The sequence below is a fragment of the Mytilus californianus genome, unplaced genomic scaffold (genome assembly GCF_021869535.1).
Source record: "Mytilus californianus isolate M0D057914Y unplaced genomic scaffold, xbMytCali1.0.p SCAF_12, whole genome shotgun sequence".
NCBI classification, from domain to species: domain Eukaryota; kingdom Metazoa; phylum Mollusca; class Bivalvia; order Mytilida; family Mytilidae; genus Mytilus; species Mytilus californianus.
The window spans coordinates 4458017-4477692 of NW_026262604.1; the positions used below are offsets into that span (position 1 = coordinate 4458017).

Here is a 19676-nt window from a genome sequence, read left to right on the forward strand (position 1 = left end):
TTTTTTTTTAATTTGGGGGGTCTTTTAGGGGGCTTAATGTTTTCAGCCTAATTTTGGCGCAATTTTGCTTTACAAATGACAATTTTTTAATCCACTATTTGTCTGCCTATTGCACAACATCTGATTGTTTTCATAGTTTAAACAAGTTATTGTATAGTTAATTTGACTTTTCCATTCTTTTAGATATCTTATTTTTTTTCAAAAAAATATTTTGTTCAAGGGAGATAACCCATTACCTCAAAAAATTGAAAAAACCAAAAAAACATCACATTTTAAAATTGCAAAAAAAAATTTACGGACGCTTAAAATTTTATGAAATTGTTTGTTACTGAACATTTATCACCTATATTAAAATTAACTAAAAGATTTTACTCGGGTTCAAATTTATTTTCATCTAGTAGTAATTTCAAAATAGTGATTTTTTTATGAAATATTGGACATATTTTCTTCTGAATTTGGGTCTATCATATTATCAGAGTTTTAAATTTAAATTTTGTATTAACTAATGAATAAAACATACAAAACTGTTTTAAAAAGCATTAATATTCAAATAAATCAATAATGGATTGGATCCAAAATTAAAAAAAAATGATTGAATACCCCCCTTTTTTTATTAAAAAACCAACGTCATTATTAAGTCATTTAAATAGCCTGTTGTATACACTTAGTCACTAGTGCAAGTTTGCATGTATATTATTTGCTACCCACACTTTCTCTCTTTATCTAAGTTGGATGACCTTTATCAAAAATGTATTAGTATGATTTGGGAAAACAAGGGGGTGGGTGGGGAACTTATACATGTTTCAACCACGAAAGGATAGAATTTAATAAAACTTATGAACAGTCGATAAGTCTTTTTTATACATATAATCTGATTTTGCATATCTAAAACTACATTTTGAAAGTTTTTATGATTTAATGAATAATAACAAATAAAAATAAATGAAATACAAGTACAAGAAACAGAACAAAATTTTTAAATACATGTACATCATTTTCAAGCAACATTATCATGATTATCAAGCACATGTTAGAACAATTTTTTTTAAAGTGATTAAATAAGTCTTCAATACTATAAAGTTAATTGCAGACAGTATCAGAGATCCAGCATGACTAGTAATGTGAAGTAAATACCCATTACATAAATCATATAACTGTTCATGTTCTTTAACCTTTTTATACATCACTGGAAATGCCCAAGTCATAAAGATGCTAAACTTCAAGTGGTACCTTTGTATATAAAAAGAGTTGCTGGAGATATCTTTGATTTAAAGCTTGTGTATATATCAATTAAATTCAAAAGAGTGCTTAATAACAGAATGGAAATTACTTTTTAGAACAAATTATACATGTATACATGTTTGTACCAAATATTGTCCCCACTATGAAGGGTTAGAAATTTGCTATTCCTATACAAAAATAAAGTGTTACTAGAATGAGGTCAAGGTGAAAAAGCCATTCAGTTGTTTAGGAGGAGTTGCGGATAAGAGATGCTAGCCCTTAGCTTATTGGACTGAAAGATGGACAGAAAGATAGACAGACAAGAATGTTAACTAGAAACTTTAGTGATTAAAGACATAATGAACACATTGGCCTTAAGAATTTAAAGTGGTTCGGTTTATGACCCCTTCCATAGCTTTGTCAGTAGGTGTCTCAATAAATTTTCAAAGTGCAATAATTTTATAACAGCAAAAATAATAATCATGATAATTAATCATGTTAATAGAGATGTGCCATTTTATACATATACCAACATGACCAAAGGGAAACATTGTTTAATGCAATATTAGTTATTAATTTTTGCAGAAAATCCAGACTTTAATACAGAGATCTTGTTAGTGGGGGATTTAATATCATGGATATATTCTTTCCTTGAAATAAAGGAAATTAAATCCGCCACAAAAATTTCAGCTTTTATAGTATCAAGCAAAGAATTGTCAGACATAACAGTACAAGAGGAAGGCTGTGGATTTTCTATTAAATTTCAATATGTTTAGCATTGGAACAACAAAAATAAACATAATCCTTAAAGACATAATGAACACATTGGTCCTAAGATATTTGTTCAGTTACAGAGTCAACAATGTTCAAAGTCTCAATAGCATCTAACTCTGTTAGAACTTCATTCAAGTCATCATCAACTTCTGTTTTTAAGTTCAATTCTAATCCTGGATGTTCTGGGTTCTGTTTCTGTAGTTTTAATTGTAAGCTTGCAAATACACCTCTAACCTGTTGTGCTGAGACCCAATCATCAGGAGCAAATAATCTTCCACCTGCATCGTTTTTTTCATTTCGAATTTTATTTGCTACAGTAAGGGGATTTGCCTTTTTGCCAGTCCTCTCACCTTCATCAAAAATTTGTTTGATATAATCCTTAACTGAAGCCTTGAAACGCACAAATTTCCTTTCTGACTTTAAGGCCCACCCAGACTTAAGGTTTGATGGCATATCCATAAAATCTGCTCCAATAACAATATTATCCTCATCTTGTTGTTCATTATAGTTTATATTGGTACCATGGGTGCACTTCTCTGCCCAAACTTCCATGGCAACATCAGTTATTTTGTCATTTTCATGGTAAATATGTTGTCCAATGGCAAGATGTTGTTCTAGAGTGGAAGGTTTTCTAAACGACTTGACACACCCAGGAATTGTGCAACTTAAATCTCCATGCTCTACTGAATTATTCAACTTGAGTTTTGTTGGTCTTAAATTAAACGTTTCTTCACCATGTTCACAGGGCTCTTCTATAATCTGAAAATAAAAAAAATGGGAAATATTTGACATTACTGATTAAAAGCCATATCTTTATATCATGTTTATAAATCTGATATCTTCTATAACATACTTTAAAAAATTAATTTGTTAAAACTTTTTCATATATACAAATGGTATATCTACATGTTTTTTTTTTGTAATATTAAGAAAGTGACCAAACAGTCTGTAAATATATACAGGCTGTAAAGAGTCTGTATTTCTAACCTAGGTCTATGAGTAACTTCAACATTCATGACATTAGATACTTTCTTACATTGTGGACTTTAATAGAATTCATGAAAAAAATCTTTTTTTTTGGTATATCTTGTTTTGCTGCTAATTTTTTTTCTGTTTACAGTTTTTCTCTATTTTTTTTCGTTTTTGTCTCACTCTGAAATGCAAGAAATAGTAAGAAATATATCAATAAAGGTAATCACTAATTTATGACTATAACATGAACCAGGAGTAAAGCAACAATTACGGCAAACTTTGTAAATATTGACTTTTTGATCCTTTTTGCTATTTAAAGTGTCTATCTATCTTTTATAGTTTTCAAGATACATGCAGTAGTAAAAAAAAGTAAAATATTGGTAAAATTGTCATTAGCCCGGTGAGCTAAAAATGTTATCCAAGTACTAGTGTTAATGTTGTAAATGTTATCTGTATGTCTTGTTTGATTTGCTGTTCTTGTTGAGTCAAAGACACAAAACCTATTTACATACACAAACCTACCTTTATCCTACTCTCATCATAACTGAGGTTTCTGGAGATCTTTTCTAGTATAGTATTTGTGATGAGATATCCACTTCCTATACCAAATGCTTGATAGACTCTGATTCCTTGATCCTCAAAAACAAAGTTTGACATCTTGCTGATCTTGAAGTGTTTAATTGTCCCTATCAAAACAGGTGGGTTCTCAACTGAAATGTCAACTAGTGTTACAAAGGTATTTCTAACACCTTTGTTACTCTCTAGTGCTCTCTTCAAATCTGCTGGATTTTCAATATTATTTCCTTCATTAGCAAATTTTAGCACATGCATCCTACAAGTTCCCGTTCTAGAATCACACAAGTCTTTTCCACTCTGTACTTCACTGAAGTTGTATTCTTTTACCTGTAAATCAAACAGAGAATTGTTCTTCCAAATAAATGCCATCAACTGCAAGGAATGGTAGCAACCTGCATTGTCTGATTTAAGAAACACTTCTTGTAAATTTGGCTGCAAGGTTTTAATTCTTAACAAAACATCCTTTAATAACATGGATACTGACAACCAACCTTGAGTACCGCCCTGCAATATGTGAAGAAAGGAAACCAGGCTAACATTCCTTTCTATACAGTTTTCATGAATGTCATCAGGTTGCTTTGGTATTAATACAACTATCACATGCCAACTGATGCCTTGTTTGCCAAACCAATTTTGTTGTGATTCTCGAAAACTATGAGGTAAATACTTCATGGCCCAATCCATGATTATCAGGGCTTGATGGTTTTTCATGGTTTTTATTAATTCAGTTTTACTTGTTTCTTGGTTGATGGTTCTTACAACATGTGCTTTCCATTCTGATAACTTGCTACAAGATAGATCAAAATCATGTTCCATTTCAGATCTTAAATCAACTTCTATATCAGCTTCAGCAAGTGAATTTGAAATATCAGTTGTAACCTCTAAAACTGTGTTGCAAGGAGAACAGGTCTGGGTGTGTTCATGGCCACAAGATTCCTTAAAGTCCTTACTCTTATCATCTGTCAGAGCAAATGTAATACAATGATCAGCACAGTTTGAGTTTTTTTTCATATGAAGCTTCATGTCAAACTTTAAATGTTGATTCACCTTTGCAAGTTTGTTAAGCAGTTCTTTAGAAGCTTCATTAGAAAGCCCATTTTCTTCCAAGCGGTAGACAATTTTTTCAAGTGTTTCAATGGCCGTCATGCCATCTGCAGTATAACTATCAAGCCCCTTTAAAGATTTTTTTTGTGATGCAGCACACACTTTGACTATTTTGTATAATGTTGCTTTGGATGGTACAGCGATTTCTTGGTCTTCACAATAGGTTTCATATGCATTGATAATCCTTGAGGCAATCATAGTTCTTATCATTTTAGGTATCTTTATCTGCAGTCCAGATGATAAGTGAAGGGTTTTAGAACCATACCCTACTGCTTGCGAAAAAGATGGACTGAAAAGAAACTGAATAAAGTGTTGTATCTGAAACTTGGACATTCTAACTCGATGAATCTTTGGTGGGTTTATGATTTGCCCAGGACCATGAGTCGCAGCATATTTTCTTGCAGTATCAATCTTATACTTTGTCAATCCTGGAATTAGCTTACAGAGATCAGTCTTTTTAAAATTGTTCACAATCAAAGATAGAATTTGTATCTGACTCTGATGACCATCTGCTTTTGTATAGGCTTTTACTACAGCCTGGGTCAATGCATCTGCTTCTACTTTGTTTTCTGTTTTACTTGAATAATATTTTTTGGAAACTAATTTCATTAATTCGTCTGTCTGGTTTGGTGCAATACATTCAAATAAATACTGAACACACTCATTAGCTTTCTGTGTGATGTAATCACTCGTTGATTGATGAGTGTTGCTTAATGGTCGAGTCAAGGAGTACCGCAGTGGTTTAAAATTCCCATTAGACAGTATATCCATGCTTCTGTTCAGTTTATCACGAGTATATGTTGGAGGTTTCCATGAGTCTGTGCTAGTTAATTGTGATGACTGTGTACTTGACTGTGATGACTGTGTACTTGATATCTCTGCAAAATTATAAAAGATGTTTAATAAGAAAGTTGAACAAGACCTTGACTAGGTATCATTTTTTCAATCTCTATACACTACAAACTGCTGAGAGTCTAAAAAAAGACCATATGTTGTGCTCAATATTATCTCAGCAGTACTTAACTGTACTCGACTATGGTCTTGACTTTACTTAATAAATATTATTCAGTATTTAATAATCTTGGTGTAGTCTGAAATGGTCTCAACAAAAACTGAATTTAAATAGTCACTTTTAAATTTGATTATATAACTTTCTATGCCCTATTTATGGGCAATATGTTTTTCTGATCTGTGCCTCCGTTTATGTTTGTCTGTCCATCCTTTCGTTCTTTAGTCCGTCCTATTTGTCCCGCTTCAGGTTAAAGTTTTGGTCAAAGTAGTTTTTGATGAAGTTCTTAATACATAGTTATTGTCTGGAAACTGCAAAAACGCTTATTTGGGCCCCTTTTTTGGGGCCCTTATTCCTAAACTGTTGGGACCACAACCCCAAAAATCAATCCCAACCTTCCTTTTATGGTTATAAACCTTGTGTTAAAATTTCATAGATTTCTATTTACATATACTAAAGTTATTGTCCGGAAACCATCTGTCTTCGGACGACGTCACAACATGATACCAATACACGACCGCAAAATAAAAAGCTAGAATTTTCAGTTTGGACTAAATTTAGATAGTCATCATTAATTTTTTTTATAACTTTTTCAAAGCAACTTTCATAAAAATCTACAGCTATCATCATTTTATATTTATATTACAAGATACCACGCTATTTAGAAATTTTGTTTATTGCTGTCAAATTTAACTATTTGAATTATAGATATCTATCTGAATTGAGTCAAAACTGAAAATTTTAGTTTTTTATACCTATCAATCATGTTAACTAAGGCAGTGTTCACACCAAAAGCCATGTACAGTAAACATGTTTACAATTAGTTTAATGTAATGGACACTGGTTTCACATTAAATTTGTTCACATCTATACACCTTGTTTAATTGCCTGTACATAAGATTTGTTCACACTTGTAAACTATATGTCATTTAAATGTTCATTACGTAGAAACGAATGCAAAGTTTTCGGACAACTTTTCTAGCAGTAAGGGAACGACCATTTCACTTCAAACCAGATGCTCCGCAGGGCGCAGCTTGATACGACCGCAGAGGTCGAATCCTGAACAGTTGGGGCAAGTATGGACACAGCATTCAAGCTTGATACAGCTCTGAATTTGGATTGTGATTAAATATTTGACACAGCATAGGTTTCTGACACAGAATGAATGTGGTCTAAGAACTTAAAAATTTTAAATTGGACATTTACCTATTTTGTCTAATATCCAAAATCTAAATACATGGTTAGATTCAGCATATATCAAAAAACCCCAAGAATTCAATTTTTGATGAATTCAAACAAAAGTTTAATTTTGGGCGCTTTTGACCTCAATGTGGACCAATTTGATAACAGGGCCCAAAAATCAAAAATATAAATACATGGTTAAATTCAGCATATCAAAGAACCCCATATATCAAATTTTTGTTGAAATCAAACAAAGTTTAATTTTAGACCCCTATTTGGACCAACTTGAAAACTGGGCCCATAATAAAAAAACCCCAAGAATTCAATTTTGGTTAAAATCAAACTAGTTTAATTTTGGACCCTTTGGACCTTAATTCAGACCAATTTGAAAACGGGACCAAAAATTAAAAATCTAAATACAAGGTGAGATTCGTCATATCAAAGAACCCCAATAATTCATTATTTTATGAAATCAAACAAAGTTTAATTTTGGACCCTTTGGACCTCAATGTGGACCAATTTAAAAACGGGGCCCAAAATCCAAAAACTTAATACACGGTTAGATTAAGCATATTAAAGAACCCCAAGAATTCAATTTTTGTTAAAATCAAACTAAGTTTAATTTTGGACCCTTTGGACCTTAATGTAGACCAATTTGAAAAAGGGACCAAAAATTAAAAATCTGAATACACAGTTAGATTCGGCATATCAAAGAACCCCAATAATTCAATTTTTGATGAAATCAAACAAAGTTTAATTTTGGACCCTTTGGACCTCAATGTGGACCAATTTAAAATAGGGGCCCAAAACCCAAAACCTTAATACGCGGTTAGATTCAGCATATCAAAGAACCAAAAAGTTTAATTTTAGCAAAAAGGAAAAAAAAATCCCCCCCCCCCCAAATTTTTTGAACTCCCTTATGATTCATCAACCCCAAATTCAATCCCAGCCTTCCCTTTGTGGTGTGGTACCTTGCAGTACAATTTCAGAGAGATCCATACATTTGAACACAAGTAATTGTCTGGAAACTAGAAAAATGCTTGTTTTTTGGCCCCTTTTTGGCCCCAAATTCCTAAACGTTTAGGGGAATTATCCCCAAACTCAAACCCAGCTTTCCCTTTGTGATATGGAACCTTGTAGTACAATTTCATAAAGATCCATACAATAACACAAGTTATTGTCCTGAAACTAGAAAAAAGGCTTGTTTTTTGCCCCATTTTGGCCCCTAATTCCTAAAATTTTGAGGCAATTACCCCCAAAATCAATCCCATCCTTCCCTTTGTGGTATGGTACCTTGCAGTACAATTTCAGAGAGATCCATACACTTGAACACAAGTTATTGTCTGGAAACAAGAAAAATGCTTGTTTTTTGGCCCCTTTTTGGCCCCAAATTCCTAAAAGTTTAGGGCAATTACCCCCAAACTCAAACCCAGCTTTCCCTTTGTGATATGGAACCTTGCAGTACAATTTCATAAAGATCCATACACTTACACACAAGTTATTGTCCTGAAACTAGAAAAATGCTTGTTTTTTGCCCCATTTTGGCCCCTAATTCCTAAAATTTTGAGGCAATTACCCCCAAAATCAATCCCATTCTTCCCTTTGTGGTATGGTACCTTGCAGTACAATTTCAGAGAGATCCATACACTTGAACACAAGTTATTGTCTGGAAACAAGAAAAATGCTTATTTTTGGCCCCTTTTTCCTAAATTTTTTGGGCAATTACCCCAAACTCAATTCCAGCTTTCCCTTTGTGATAAGGAACCTTGAAGTACAATTTCAAAAAGATCCATACACTTACACACAAGTTATTGTCACGAAACGAGAAAAATGCTTGGTTTTTTTACCCCTTTTTTTGGCCCCTAACTCCTAAAATTTTGAGGCAATTACCCCCAAAATCAATCTCAGCATTCCCTTTGTGATATGGAACCTTGTGGTACAATGTCAGAGAGATCAATACACTAACAATAAACTTATTGTCTGGAAGTTACAAAAATGCTTATTTTTGGCCCCCTAATTCCTTAACTGTTGGTACCATAACCCCCAAAATCAATCCCAGCCTTCCCTTTGAGGTATTGAACCTCATGGTAAAATTTCATAGAGATCCATTCACTTAAACTTAAGTTATTGTTCGAAAACCAATGTGTCTTCGGACGACGACGAAGCCAACATCATACCAATATACGACCGCAAAATTTTTTGCGGCCGTATAAAAAGGGGATGGAAAATATTCCGATCCCGAATTTGATAAAAAAAAATCTGGTCATACAGATGATAAAAAAAAATAATCTGAATCAAGAGTTTCCCCATATATTATTATATTATATATTTGATTGCTAGCATCGAAAAAAAACAGAATACAAACATTTGCGAGAAAAATTCTGACTCAGATAAAAAAAAAACCAACATACCCCTCCCTTTTTTTTTAAAGTTAAATGGTTGCTCCTTTATGAAAGCCATTTTGATGATTTGCAGTAGTTTAAAGATACTAAAGATGTCTCGATTATGCATTAGAAAAAGTAGGCTGCAGCAGTGTGCATACAGACAAAGAAAAAACAGAGATGTAAGGATCACTACATTTATATCTTTTCTGTTTGTTTCAAATGGTATTTCTTCTCCAGGGAGTATTTGACAAAGGGAGGGGGTAATGTTTTTTTTTTATTTTTAAGTGTAATTTAACGCATCAGAGATATTAGACAAACAATACATTTACCTCACACTTTTGGTAATTCATTTATGAGTGAATCGTTGTTTGAGTAAAGACCAGTGGCAAATATTTCTGTGTACGTCGAGTCGGTTTCGGAAAGACCTTTTCAAATGAATTATGTGTTTGGCAATGATACTGCTTTGAGTCTTGATAAGGGTACCGGTTAATAAAGCTACGCAAAGTTCTTTTTATAACAAATGAATATATCAAGTTTAGACAAATATTTCTGTAAAGAACTTTATAAATAATTGTTATAAATATCAATTTTATTCAAAAATCGTTTCTTCCTTAAATATACATGGTAAAATTAATGTTCTAAAAGCCTAGTTTGTGTACACTTAACCTACACAAGGCCTACATTGACTATCGACTGCGTGTAGACAAAACATGATTTAAACTACATGTACACATTGAGTTTTATCAATGGGAACGTAATTGTGTTTAGTTTACGTGTGAGTTACACTAACACAACACTGAGTTTAGGTCAATGTGAACATGGCCTAAGTCCTTAAATTTGACAGCAAAATACAAAACAACCTGGCATTCTGAAAGATAAATTTATAATAAGGATAGCTTTAAGTTTGATGAAAATCACACTATAATTTGTTTCTATTTTTAGCAACAGCATCAATGTTTGTTGGTTAGCCTACATAATTGACAAAAATTTGATAATAGATACATTAATTATGATCCTGGCTAAGATTAAACACAATCCAATCAGCAGTTTCAGGGAAGATTTTTTTAAAGATTGACATTTACAATAGGTCTCTACATGGAAATGAAGATTTATACTGTATTATTTATCAAACTTACCAGAACTATAAATCTGTAGACTTGAATTAATGTCAGCAGCATCAGGATTCATTTCATCAACTGAAAGAGAGAATTCATATTATAATCATTACTATGATTTTAAAAATAATCTATAAATAATGAGCATCCCATTAATCAGTTAGTTTCAGCATTAAATGTAGGTCACTGTGATGCAATTGTTGATGTATTGTGTAGTTCTTTACAATAATGTAGTTTTGATATATCCATGATCAAAAGGATGATACATTACTATAGGAGTGTTTTGATAAATGAATATGAACTGAATACTTAACAAAAGTCAGTGAAGTGTGAAATGTAGGTCATTGTGACTCAAGTTATGCTGAACAGTGTTGTACTATACAAGATGACTGTAGTGAGTACATATCATTGATATATTACCATATATATATATATATTACATACTAACATGACTGACTGATGGAAAAGGGTAAATCTAAAGTTCATTTGTATTGTTGTCATGTCAGTCAATGTTTCACGATAAAAGTTCATAAAACTTGAAATTAAATTGAACATCCAACATGACCAACTTAATAAGATCATATTCATCATTTAAGAATTGAACGCTTCTTTTTGTAAATTCATTGGGGTGTAAAAGCGTTGACCGAAGTACATTTTGTATGAAGCGCTTTATTATTTAAATGTGTACATGGTCAAAGCTTTTACAACCCTATGAAAATACCAAAAGAAGCATTCAATACTTGTAATTACATTTTTTTGCTATGATCATGAAAACACAATTACCATGATTACTATCAAGTTTTTTTCTTTTATTTACCTGGGCACTTTATTGTAGAAGCACCTGTCAACATGAATGTTACAAATTCATTTTGAAATGAAGTTGATTAAGGAATAACGTGAGATTGCAGTTAACCAATCAGAATAACATATTATAATGACACATACATCTAATGTAACTATAAGCAAATGTATGTATAAACCAATTTTTGTGTTTACCGTAATCTTCTGATGGATATGTGGCTGGTGAAAAACATGGACTGCAAGGTACCATCTGTTCACTTCTATTAATATTCTGTTCATGAAAATTCATTGCAACTTTATGGAACTCCACTTAAATAAAAATAGAGGTAGAAGTTAAAATTGTATACTGTACTTGAACTTAATGTCGAGAATTTCGCAATCAGTAGATATTTGCTAAAATTACTCCATTCTAAAATGCAAATAATTCAATATGCATACATGCATATATATGGTTAATCTGATTAATAAAAAAAGAACTTAAATAAACTCTTCAAACCACATACTTATGTTGTTCTTGGTTCATATCTGTCATATTTTTTTTTGTAAATGTTTTGTTATAAAAAAGGCCATTAGTTTTCTCAGTTGAATTGTTTCCTATTTTTTAAGTCTTGGACTTTTAGAGCTAACCAAATGGTACTGTATTAGATTGTATCATTGTTGAAGGCTGTATGGTTGCATCCACTTCATGTGAATTTTGGTAGTCTTATTGGCAATCATACCACATCTCCTTTTTTTATACCTAAAGAAGTACATACAGTGTGTATTTAATAGTGTAAATATTTGCACCTATATTAACATTATAATTAGTACAGTTATATTACTGTTGCATAATAGCATACATGTTAAGCCTACCAGGTCTTAGTTTTTTGCAAACCTCACACCTCCTGAATTTGCCAGGATTTATACATGTACTTCACTTTTTTTTGACAAATGGCAATGTTTTTATCAGGGAATATTGATATGGGGGAGTGAAACCAGCTTAGATATTTCGATGTTTTGTTCTGTTCTGGTATATACCTCCGTTAACTGTAGTTCTCTGATTTACATTTGATTAAAAGTAAATTATCAAGGCCGGAAATATTGAGCAACCTTTACAGTATTCTGTAAATTTATACAAGCAAATTAATATCCATTTACAAGAAATTATCATGATGATTATGTATATAGGTACATTGTACATGTAGTATGGCCTAAAGAATCAAAGTCACATGATATTCTTATAAATCTTCCCTTATTTGCTGTCTAAAAGATGAAAACAGGTAGTAAATGTATATATTATAAACCTACCAATATCATTTTGTACATCTACAACTGTAAGGTATGTTTTCTTGTGTCTTTCTACACAACTTCTGCATAAACCTGTCATAAATGTAAATATAGAAGGTGGATAAAAAAATGTTATGGTAAGTACATATGGTCTGAATCATGAATATGATGATTAATCTTAAACATTTCTTGTAATTAAATGACCTGTGGAACAAACATTATTTCTAGTTTATCCTGCATAATGATGATCACTTGATCGCTTGATGAATTTGAGTGTAGGAATACAGGTGAATCCCTCTATCTGGTAAATGAATGACGTCCTAAAGGTGCATATAACTGACAATTTTTTTCCGGTGGGGAACATACATGTACATGTAACATACATAACATAACAACCCATCACATACTGTATGTACATGTATGTACATAAATTAGGCCATTAGTTTTCTCGTTTGAATTGTTTTACATTTGTCATTTGGGGGCCTTTTATAGCTGACTTGGCGGTGTGGGCTTTGCTCATTGTTGAAGGCCGTACAGTGACTTATAGTTGTTAATTTCTGTGTCATTTCAACTCATTTGGTCCTTAGTGTAGAGTTGTCTCATTGGCAATCATACCACATCTTCTTTTTTATATTACTTGAAAGTAGTCTATTATAATTTAACTCAATTTATTTTTTAACAATCTGTTTTTACTATACATTTAGAATCAGTGGCAGATCCAGAACTTTTCATAAGGGGGGCCCACTGACTGACCTAAGGGGGGCCCGCTCCAGTCATGCTTCAGTGATTCCCTATATAATCAACCAAATTTTTCCCACAAAAGGAGGGCCCGGGCCCCCCTGGATCCGCCTATGAGAATGTTGTTGTTAATCTCATAAAATTCTTGTTTTTCATTCTATAATGTGGAAAAAGCTACATACATGTATGTAAATAAAAGGAAAATTGTGCAAGTTTTTTATCTGCTAAGAAAAGAAGAAAAAAGATAAAAGACATAACTGGGAGGTATAAACTGATCCTGCATCATGTGAATGGTACATGTATGGGGAAACCAACAATTTTTTGCATGGCCTCAGAAGATTTAATGTTTTAATTCTGCAGTGGTTCTGTTTGAGCAGTGCAATTACATTGACTCGAGTCTATGTTTTGGTTTTTTTACTTTATGTCACCTTAATGTGCCATTGGCAATGCCACAGTGGGGGATCAAGAACTTTTAAAAATGGAGGGCCCAGGAGGGGGGATGCCTACTGACCAAATAAGGTGATGGGCAGTGACTTCCAAACATTTCAACTAGTTATTTCCAGCAAAAAGGGGGCTCTCTTTGAATGGGATCCCAATGCACATGATGCAAATAATTTGGGTTTTTTTTTTCACGTATAGAAATAGCATGTGCACAGGTTTACAGGATAAAATTTGAATATCATGTGAAAATTTCCAACAAATCTATGGTTTTCATGAATTATTCTTAATTATAAGATGACAGTTATAGTTTATCAATGGCGAAAGTTAGAAAAGCAATCAAGTTCAGATGACCAACAATAATCTGTTTACGCTATTTTACCTACATGTACATGTATGATAATGTTGTCAATTAATTTCATTAGCAATGTAACATGCCCCCTTAGTTTCTAGTGAAATTTTTCATATCACTCGACTCTGATGAGAAAGGAAATTATCAGTCAGTAAGATCAATTTTTTTTTCCTGAAATAGCGATAATGTGTGTTACAGTATAACTTATAATTATATAACCATGTACATGTATTGTCCCAAAATATAATTCAATTGTGCTCAGCTCAAACATGTCAAAACAGGAATAGCCTCACATTTCATCCAATTTCTAAGCTTACATAAACTTTATACTTGGAGACAATGAACGTTATTCCATATCATATGTCTCATTGCAACACGCAATATCTAAATGCAAGCAATTCTTACCATCTCCAACTGCTGTGATGGTTCTGTCATGCACCCATATCTCTTTTGCAATGGCAAGTGTTATTCCCCGATCTGGCTTTTCTTTACTTGTCTTTGGGTGTAAGGGATGTGCACATGTTCGCTTACATCTATACCATTGGGTACTAAGTTTGTCTCTGTGAGAGTCACATATTGTCATTTTCATAGTGGCATTTTCCACCGTAAATAAACCAGCACGATACAGTATTAATAAACCCTCTGGTATTGATACATGCTTGTCTTTTGGACCGGATTTAAAACGAATAAGATGGTCACTGATATCACATCTCAATTTATATATAATTTGACAATCTCCTTCACACTTCACTGCATCAAACGATCTAGAAAAGCTACATTCTTGTTTAGCAACAAGTGTTTCCATGGGGGCTGCCATTTTGATTATGACAGGAAAGGTTTCAAAGGGGAGGTAATCAGTAAAAATACTGGTGAGGAAACTGTTGAAAATTTGGTTATTTTGTTCACCAAAACAATATATTTACACTGAAAACCCAAGAGAGAAAAATTATCAATAATTCATATAACAACTATATTTTATATTTCATTCAAAATTAGAGAAAAATAAGCGTCCTGTATTGTTTTGTCTTAATTTAAAAAAACCTCACAATGTCAAAGGTCATGTGACTTACTCTATTTGACCTGCTTTCAAGGGAGGGAGGGTTTTACTATGAGAGAGAAATTTTATTTTTTGCATCAATCTGAAGACACTTGATGTAGTTGTATACTTTTTAAATCCAATTTTAAAGCCCAAAAGGTATTTTTGGGGGTTCTAAAAGGACTAAATTCAGCAATCAGAAATGGACCAAATATGATGGTTATACTTGACCACCCAATGAAAAAAATGAGGTCGATATTTAAATTTTTTTTTTTTTTTTTTTTTTATTTAAACACAAATATATATTAGTTTTTTATATATTTCGAGATAAAATAAAATACCCCAGGAATTGATATTCCTTCAATTTGCCTGGTTTTCTCGTAGAATGACAGTTAAACAAAAAGTGCAGGAGTCGCAAATGTTGTGTTTGCTCAATTCGCATTCCTTTACAACAATGAAATATGTTTAAACTAGAAATGTTCCTCAACTTATCAATGTAACTGTTTTTATTACACATTATTAATATCATACTTGTAGTTTAACCTGTCATTTTAAATGATGAACAAATTTTTCGTTTCTATATTTGTGTCCGTACGATAGCATTATATATATTTGTGTGTGTTCATATCGTTTTCTAACGATTTAAATGACTTTGATGCTATCTTTCATGAAAAAAAAATATATATAATTTCATTTATATTTTCCTACCTCTTAACTGAAGTTCTCCTAGCAAGTATATTGTATTATATCATACTGAACAAAAAATTGAATCGTCATCTTTAAATCTAGAATGATGAGGGAGGAATTGTTTTATCTAAAAATAAAATATAAATTTCCATGCATAAAAACCTCCTACTTGTTTTTCCTCTAGCTGAATTTTAGGCTTCCTCTATAATTACCTTATTTTCAGTTTAACCTGTACTTATAAATATAATGCATTTTGTTTTCTATTTTTTCTTTCTTACGATGGAGGTATATATGTTTATGAAAATAACATAATATACATCAAATTCACTGATTAATATTAAAAGTATATATCTTTTGATTCAATAAAAAACTATTTATATGAAATATGAAATATATTCCACAGTGGCCTGTTGTGATTCATGCAAAAGGAGAAGTTTCGATAAAGCCCTATAATGCCTTATAATTCTAGTCCAAATTTTAAATTTGGATTAGTTGATTAATATCACAATGAATCATAGCTAATACAACATTTACAAATACTACATAGGAAGTACGTCTTTTTGTTGAAAATTTCATTCTTGCTTTCTATTCATGACGTCATAATAATCACTCATTTTGAATTTCCAAGAAAACTCAAGGAAACCGGGCAAATTTCTATTGATTTTTGGACAGAAAACAGTATAGAACATCAGTGGACAAAAAAGACCCTTTTCCATAATGTTGGTTATGAAATTTTACAAATGTGACTTGGATGGAGAATTGTTTCATTGACACTCATGCCACATCTTCTTATTTATATATATACCACAATGGCCTGCTGTGGTTCATTCAAAAGGAATATGTTCGATATAGCCCTAAAATGTCTCAATGTTTCTAAAGTTAAATTAGGAATTATTAACCAATATCGATTATAGCTATCACAATGACAAAATAGGAAATGTGTCTTTTTGTTGAAAATTTACGTACTTCCTTTATATTAATGAAGTCAAAATAGCACTCATTTTGATTTTCCGAGAAAAGTTTACATTGATGTTTTTGACAGGAAACATAGAGCACGTGCGTCGACAATAAGATCTTTTAACATAATGTTTGGTATGACACTTTATACATCTGATTTGAATATTTAGTTTGACAACGCCTGCGCTCTATGTTTCATTGAAAATCTGGACCATTTTGTTAAATTTAACCAAAAATCTCTATTTTTGACCTATTTCGGATGTAAAAATAATTCCAGAAATGATATTTTTCTTATTGCATTCAAGAAAATATAGGTTATTTCGAAGTGTACAGCCTCCGTTATTTAAAAATAAAAAGAAAAAATATGATTGTTTATTTTATCCCCAAAAAATGTAAACTTAGAATGCAACCGTTATGTTTGTGAAACAAGGAAAATCATCACTTATAAATAGTAAAATGTACGTGTAAGTGGTATTGTTAAGTGTATTTACATTTACACGATAGAAGCTACATCAAATGAATCCTGAACCGACTTCCTTTCCTTTCATACTGATTATAAATATATCAAGTTGTGGGTTTAAAAATAACCTAATGTAAACAATTTTTCCAGGATGTGGCCGATGTTGATCAGACCATCTGCTTCCGTGGTTTGGAATAACGCTTTCCTGTTTAGTTACAATTCAAGTTTGTGTCCTTATGATCTTAAGGCGAAGTGTACGTAATAAACTACTACATAGAATTGTTTTTAAATTTTACATATGGATTCTGCTTGGACAATTACACCAGAAAACAAAATAAAAAAGGGGTAATTGTTTTCGTTTTTTAGATACGAGATGTTGAAATCAACAGCATGATACCATAAAAATACAAAGGATACATAGGAAAAATAAGGAAAATCGCAGATAGTTTTAGAACATCAAGATTTTCCTTTTTATTGGTTCAGTTTTTTTTTATAATTGATATACGATTCAAAAATAAACGACGAATCCATTGATGCAAAGAAAGTCCTTAGCAACCGTGCTAGTTTTCAAGCTATTCCCTGTCGAAGTTTGACTTTAAGCGGAAAAAAATAAAAACATTTGGCGACGTCATTGATGTCCACAGTAACGTCGCCACAACTTCTACGCTATAATGCTTTTACTTATATTTATTAAACTGTAATTTGTCCCGGTTAACAAAATTGACAGAATGATTCAATACAAGTTTAAGTAATCGGTTATAATATTGGAACTGCGTATACACCTCTTTTTTAACCTTATTTCTGCATGTTTGTATTTAAAAAAGTAAACCTATTTCTATGCATCTTTTCATCCTCGCCATTTGAGGTATTTTGCGCAATATAGTCTACATCAAAATTCATTGTATTTGTCTGGTGCATGACATGCACGTTACGCAACTTTTATTTTAAAAAATTTCCTATTTCGATTGTATCCCTTTCTTCAACTTCCCGTATAAAAATAATGAGATGAGGTATGATTGCCAATGAGACAACTATCCACCAACGTAAAAATTAAATGGATTAAGCAATTATGGGCAACCGTACGGCCTTCAACAATGAGAAAAACCCATTTGTTGGCTATAAAAGGCGTTTCAAATAGTTTATGCATTTTCAAGATGAAAACATACATGTTCATCAAATATGATACTTTAGCATCTACTACAGGATCATTCTCAGTGTTATGTCATAGCATTGTGCATAGTGTAATACTATCGAATTGTGTATAGTAAAATGATATAGCATTGTGTATAGTACTAGACTAAGTGAAATGCCATACTTATGTACCAAAGGCGATGCTATGAGAATGCATACAAACTCTCTGTTAATTTATTATTTAAAACACTGTGTCCGGGGCTCATTAAGGGTATATACTATATAGTAATATATAAAGTATATTATAATGATTGTGTTGCGTCCTAAACTAGATTCTATGAAGCGTAAATGGTTTTTTTATTAATCTAGAACAGCTGGGATATAAAACAGTTATCCCATTCGTACTTGTTGTGTCAGTGTAAGATCACCCTCTGGCCTCCGACAATCGGGATGATCTTACACTGACACAATGCGTCCTCATGGGATAACTATTACAGATCAACATTTTCATGGAACAATAACTCATAAGCCGTAAACTTACCTTTGATTTTTAATCAAGAGTTCTTTGTACACGTGAATGGTATGAGATGTACATTAAATGTAATCAATGTTTGTTTTAAACTTTATTATTCTTCAATTTATAAATAGATATGTTTTATGCAAGTAATTTAAAGTTCAATATTTACTAATATAGTAGTTGGCAAATTATGTGACAAGTCGTTATATCAAAATTATTAACTCCACGGGAACAGATAATACAGCGTGTCTATTAAGTCGGACTTTAATAACACATTAAATGATTTTATTGGGATGTATTGTTTCTGATTAGTTACATGAACATACAAGCAATAATTGCTATTATGATATGATATTCTTAGAAACGGCGGTCAACTATAAGTCATCGTTCTATTGACACAAAAAGGAGGAGTTAAATACATAACTAATGATCAAGTTATATGTCTTAGTCATACAGTTTGAGTTCTGCAATAATACGTATGACATTTGTTAAGATGTCAAGTGATGTTATCATATTATAGTTTGGTTTATGAAAGGTAACAACAAAAATACACCATCCAAAACAAAAATCGATACTTTTAACAATACGTCAAAGAATTATCCGAGTACTCGAGTACTCCCTAGTATCATGACCGAGTACGCGAGTATCAAATTTCTGATCTTTTGACATCCCTAATATAAATCGTTTCCGAAAATGTTAAATTGCATAAAAAAAATTAACACGCCAACGTCTTTCTAATTCAACACACGAATCACATGTCATATAACTATTCGTAACGTAAAAAATTTACGTTACTGTGTGTATTTCATTCAAAAGTTAAACTACACTTTTTTAAAACGATATTGTTGGGTCAATTCTGGTTTGATTCACATTAATTTGATACGAATCGAAGCAGAATTGTCACTTGATTATTTGTTTAATTGGTTATTATTTTGTTGTAAAGCGTTTTTACTTTC

General features: G+C 31.9%; 1 protein-coding gene across 1 annotated transcript; it reads right to left on the minus strand.

Moving 5' to 3' along the window:
• Window positions 1–589: 589 nt before the first annotated feature.
• On the minus strand, window positions 590–4070 carry LOC127721237 (uncharacterized). Its single transcript, XM_052227916.1, has 2 exons — window positions 3490–4070; window positions 590–2754 (listed from the first exon to the last, which is right to left on the minus strand). Exons 1-2 carry the CDS (start codon window positions 4015–4017, stop codon window positions 2053–2055), a joined length of 1230 nt encoding a protein of 409 aa, XP_052083876.1. The 5' UTR covers window positions 4018–4070; the 3' UTR covers window positions 590–2052.
• Between the last annotated feature and the right edge of the window lie 15606 nt (window positions 4071–19676).

Excerpts from the sequence above, each read along its gene's own strand:
- LOC127721237 (XM_052227916.1), bottom strand. The coding sequence starts at position 4,017 with ATGTTATTAAAGGATGTTTTGTTAAGAATTAAAACCTTGCAGCCAAAT. Across the intron at positions 2,755-3,489 it reads ATGATGAGAGTAGGATAAAG|ATTATAGAAGAGCCCTGTGA; the intron begins GTAGGTTTGTGT and ends TTTTATTTTCAG.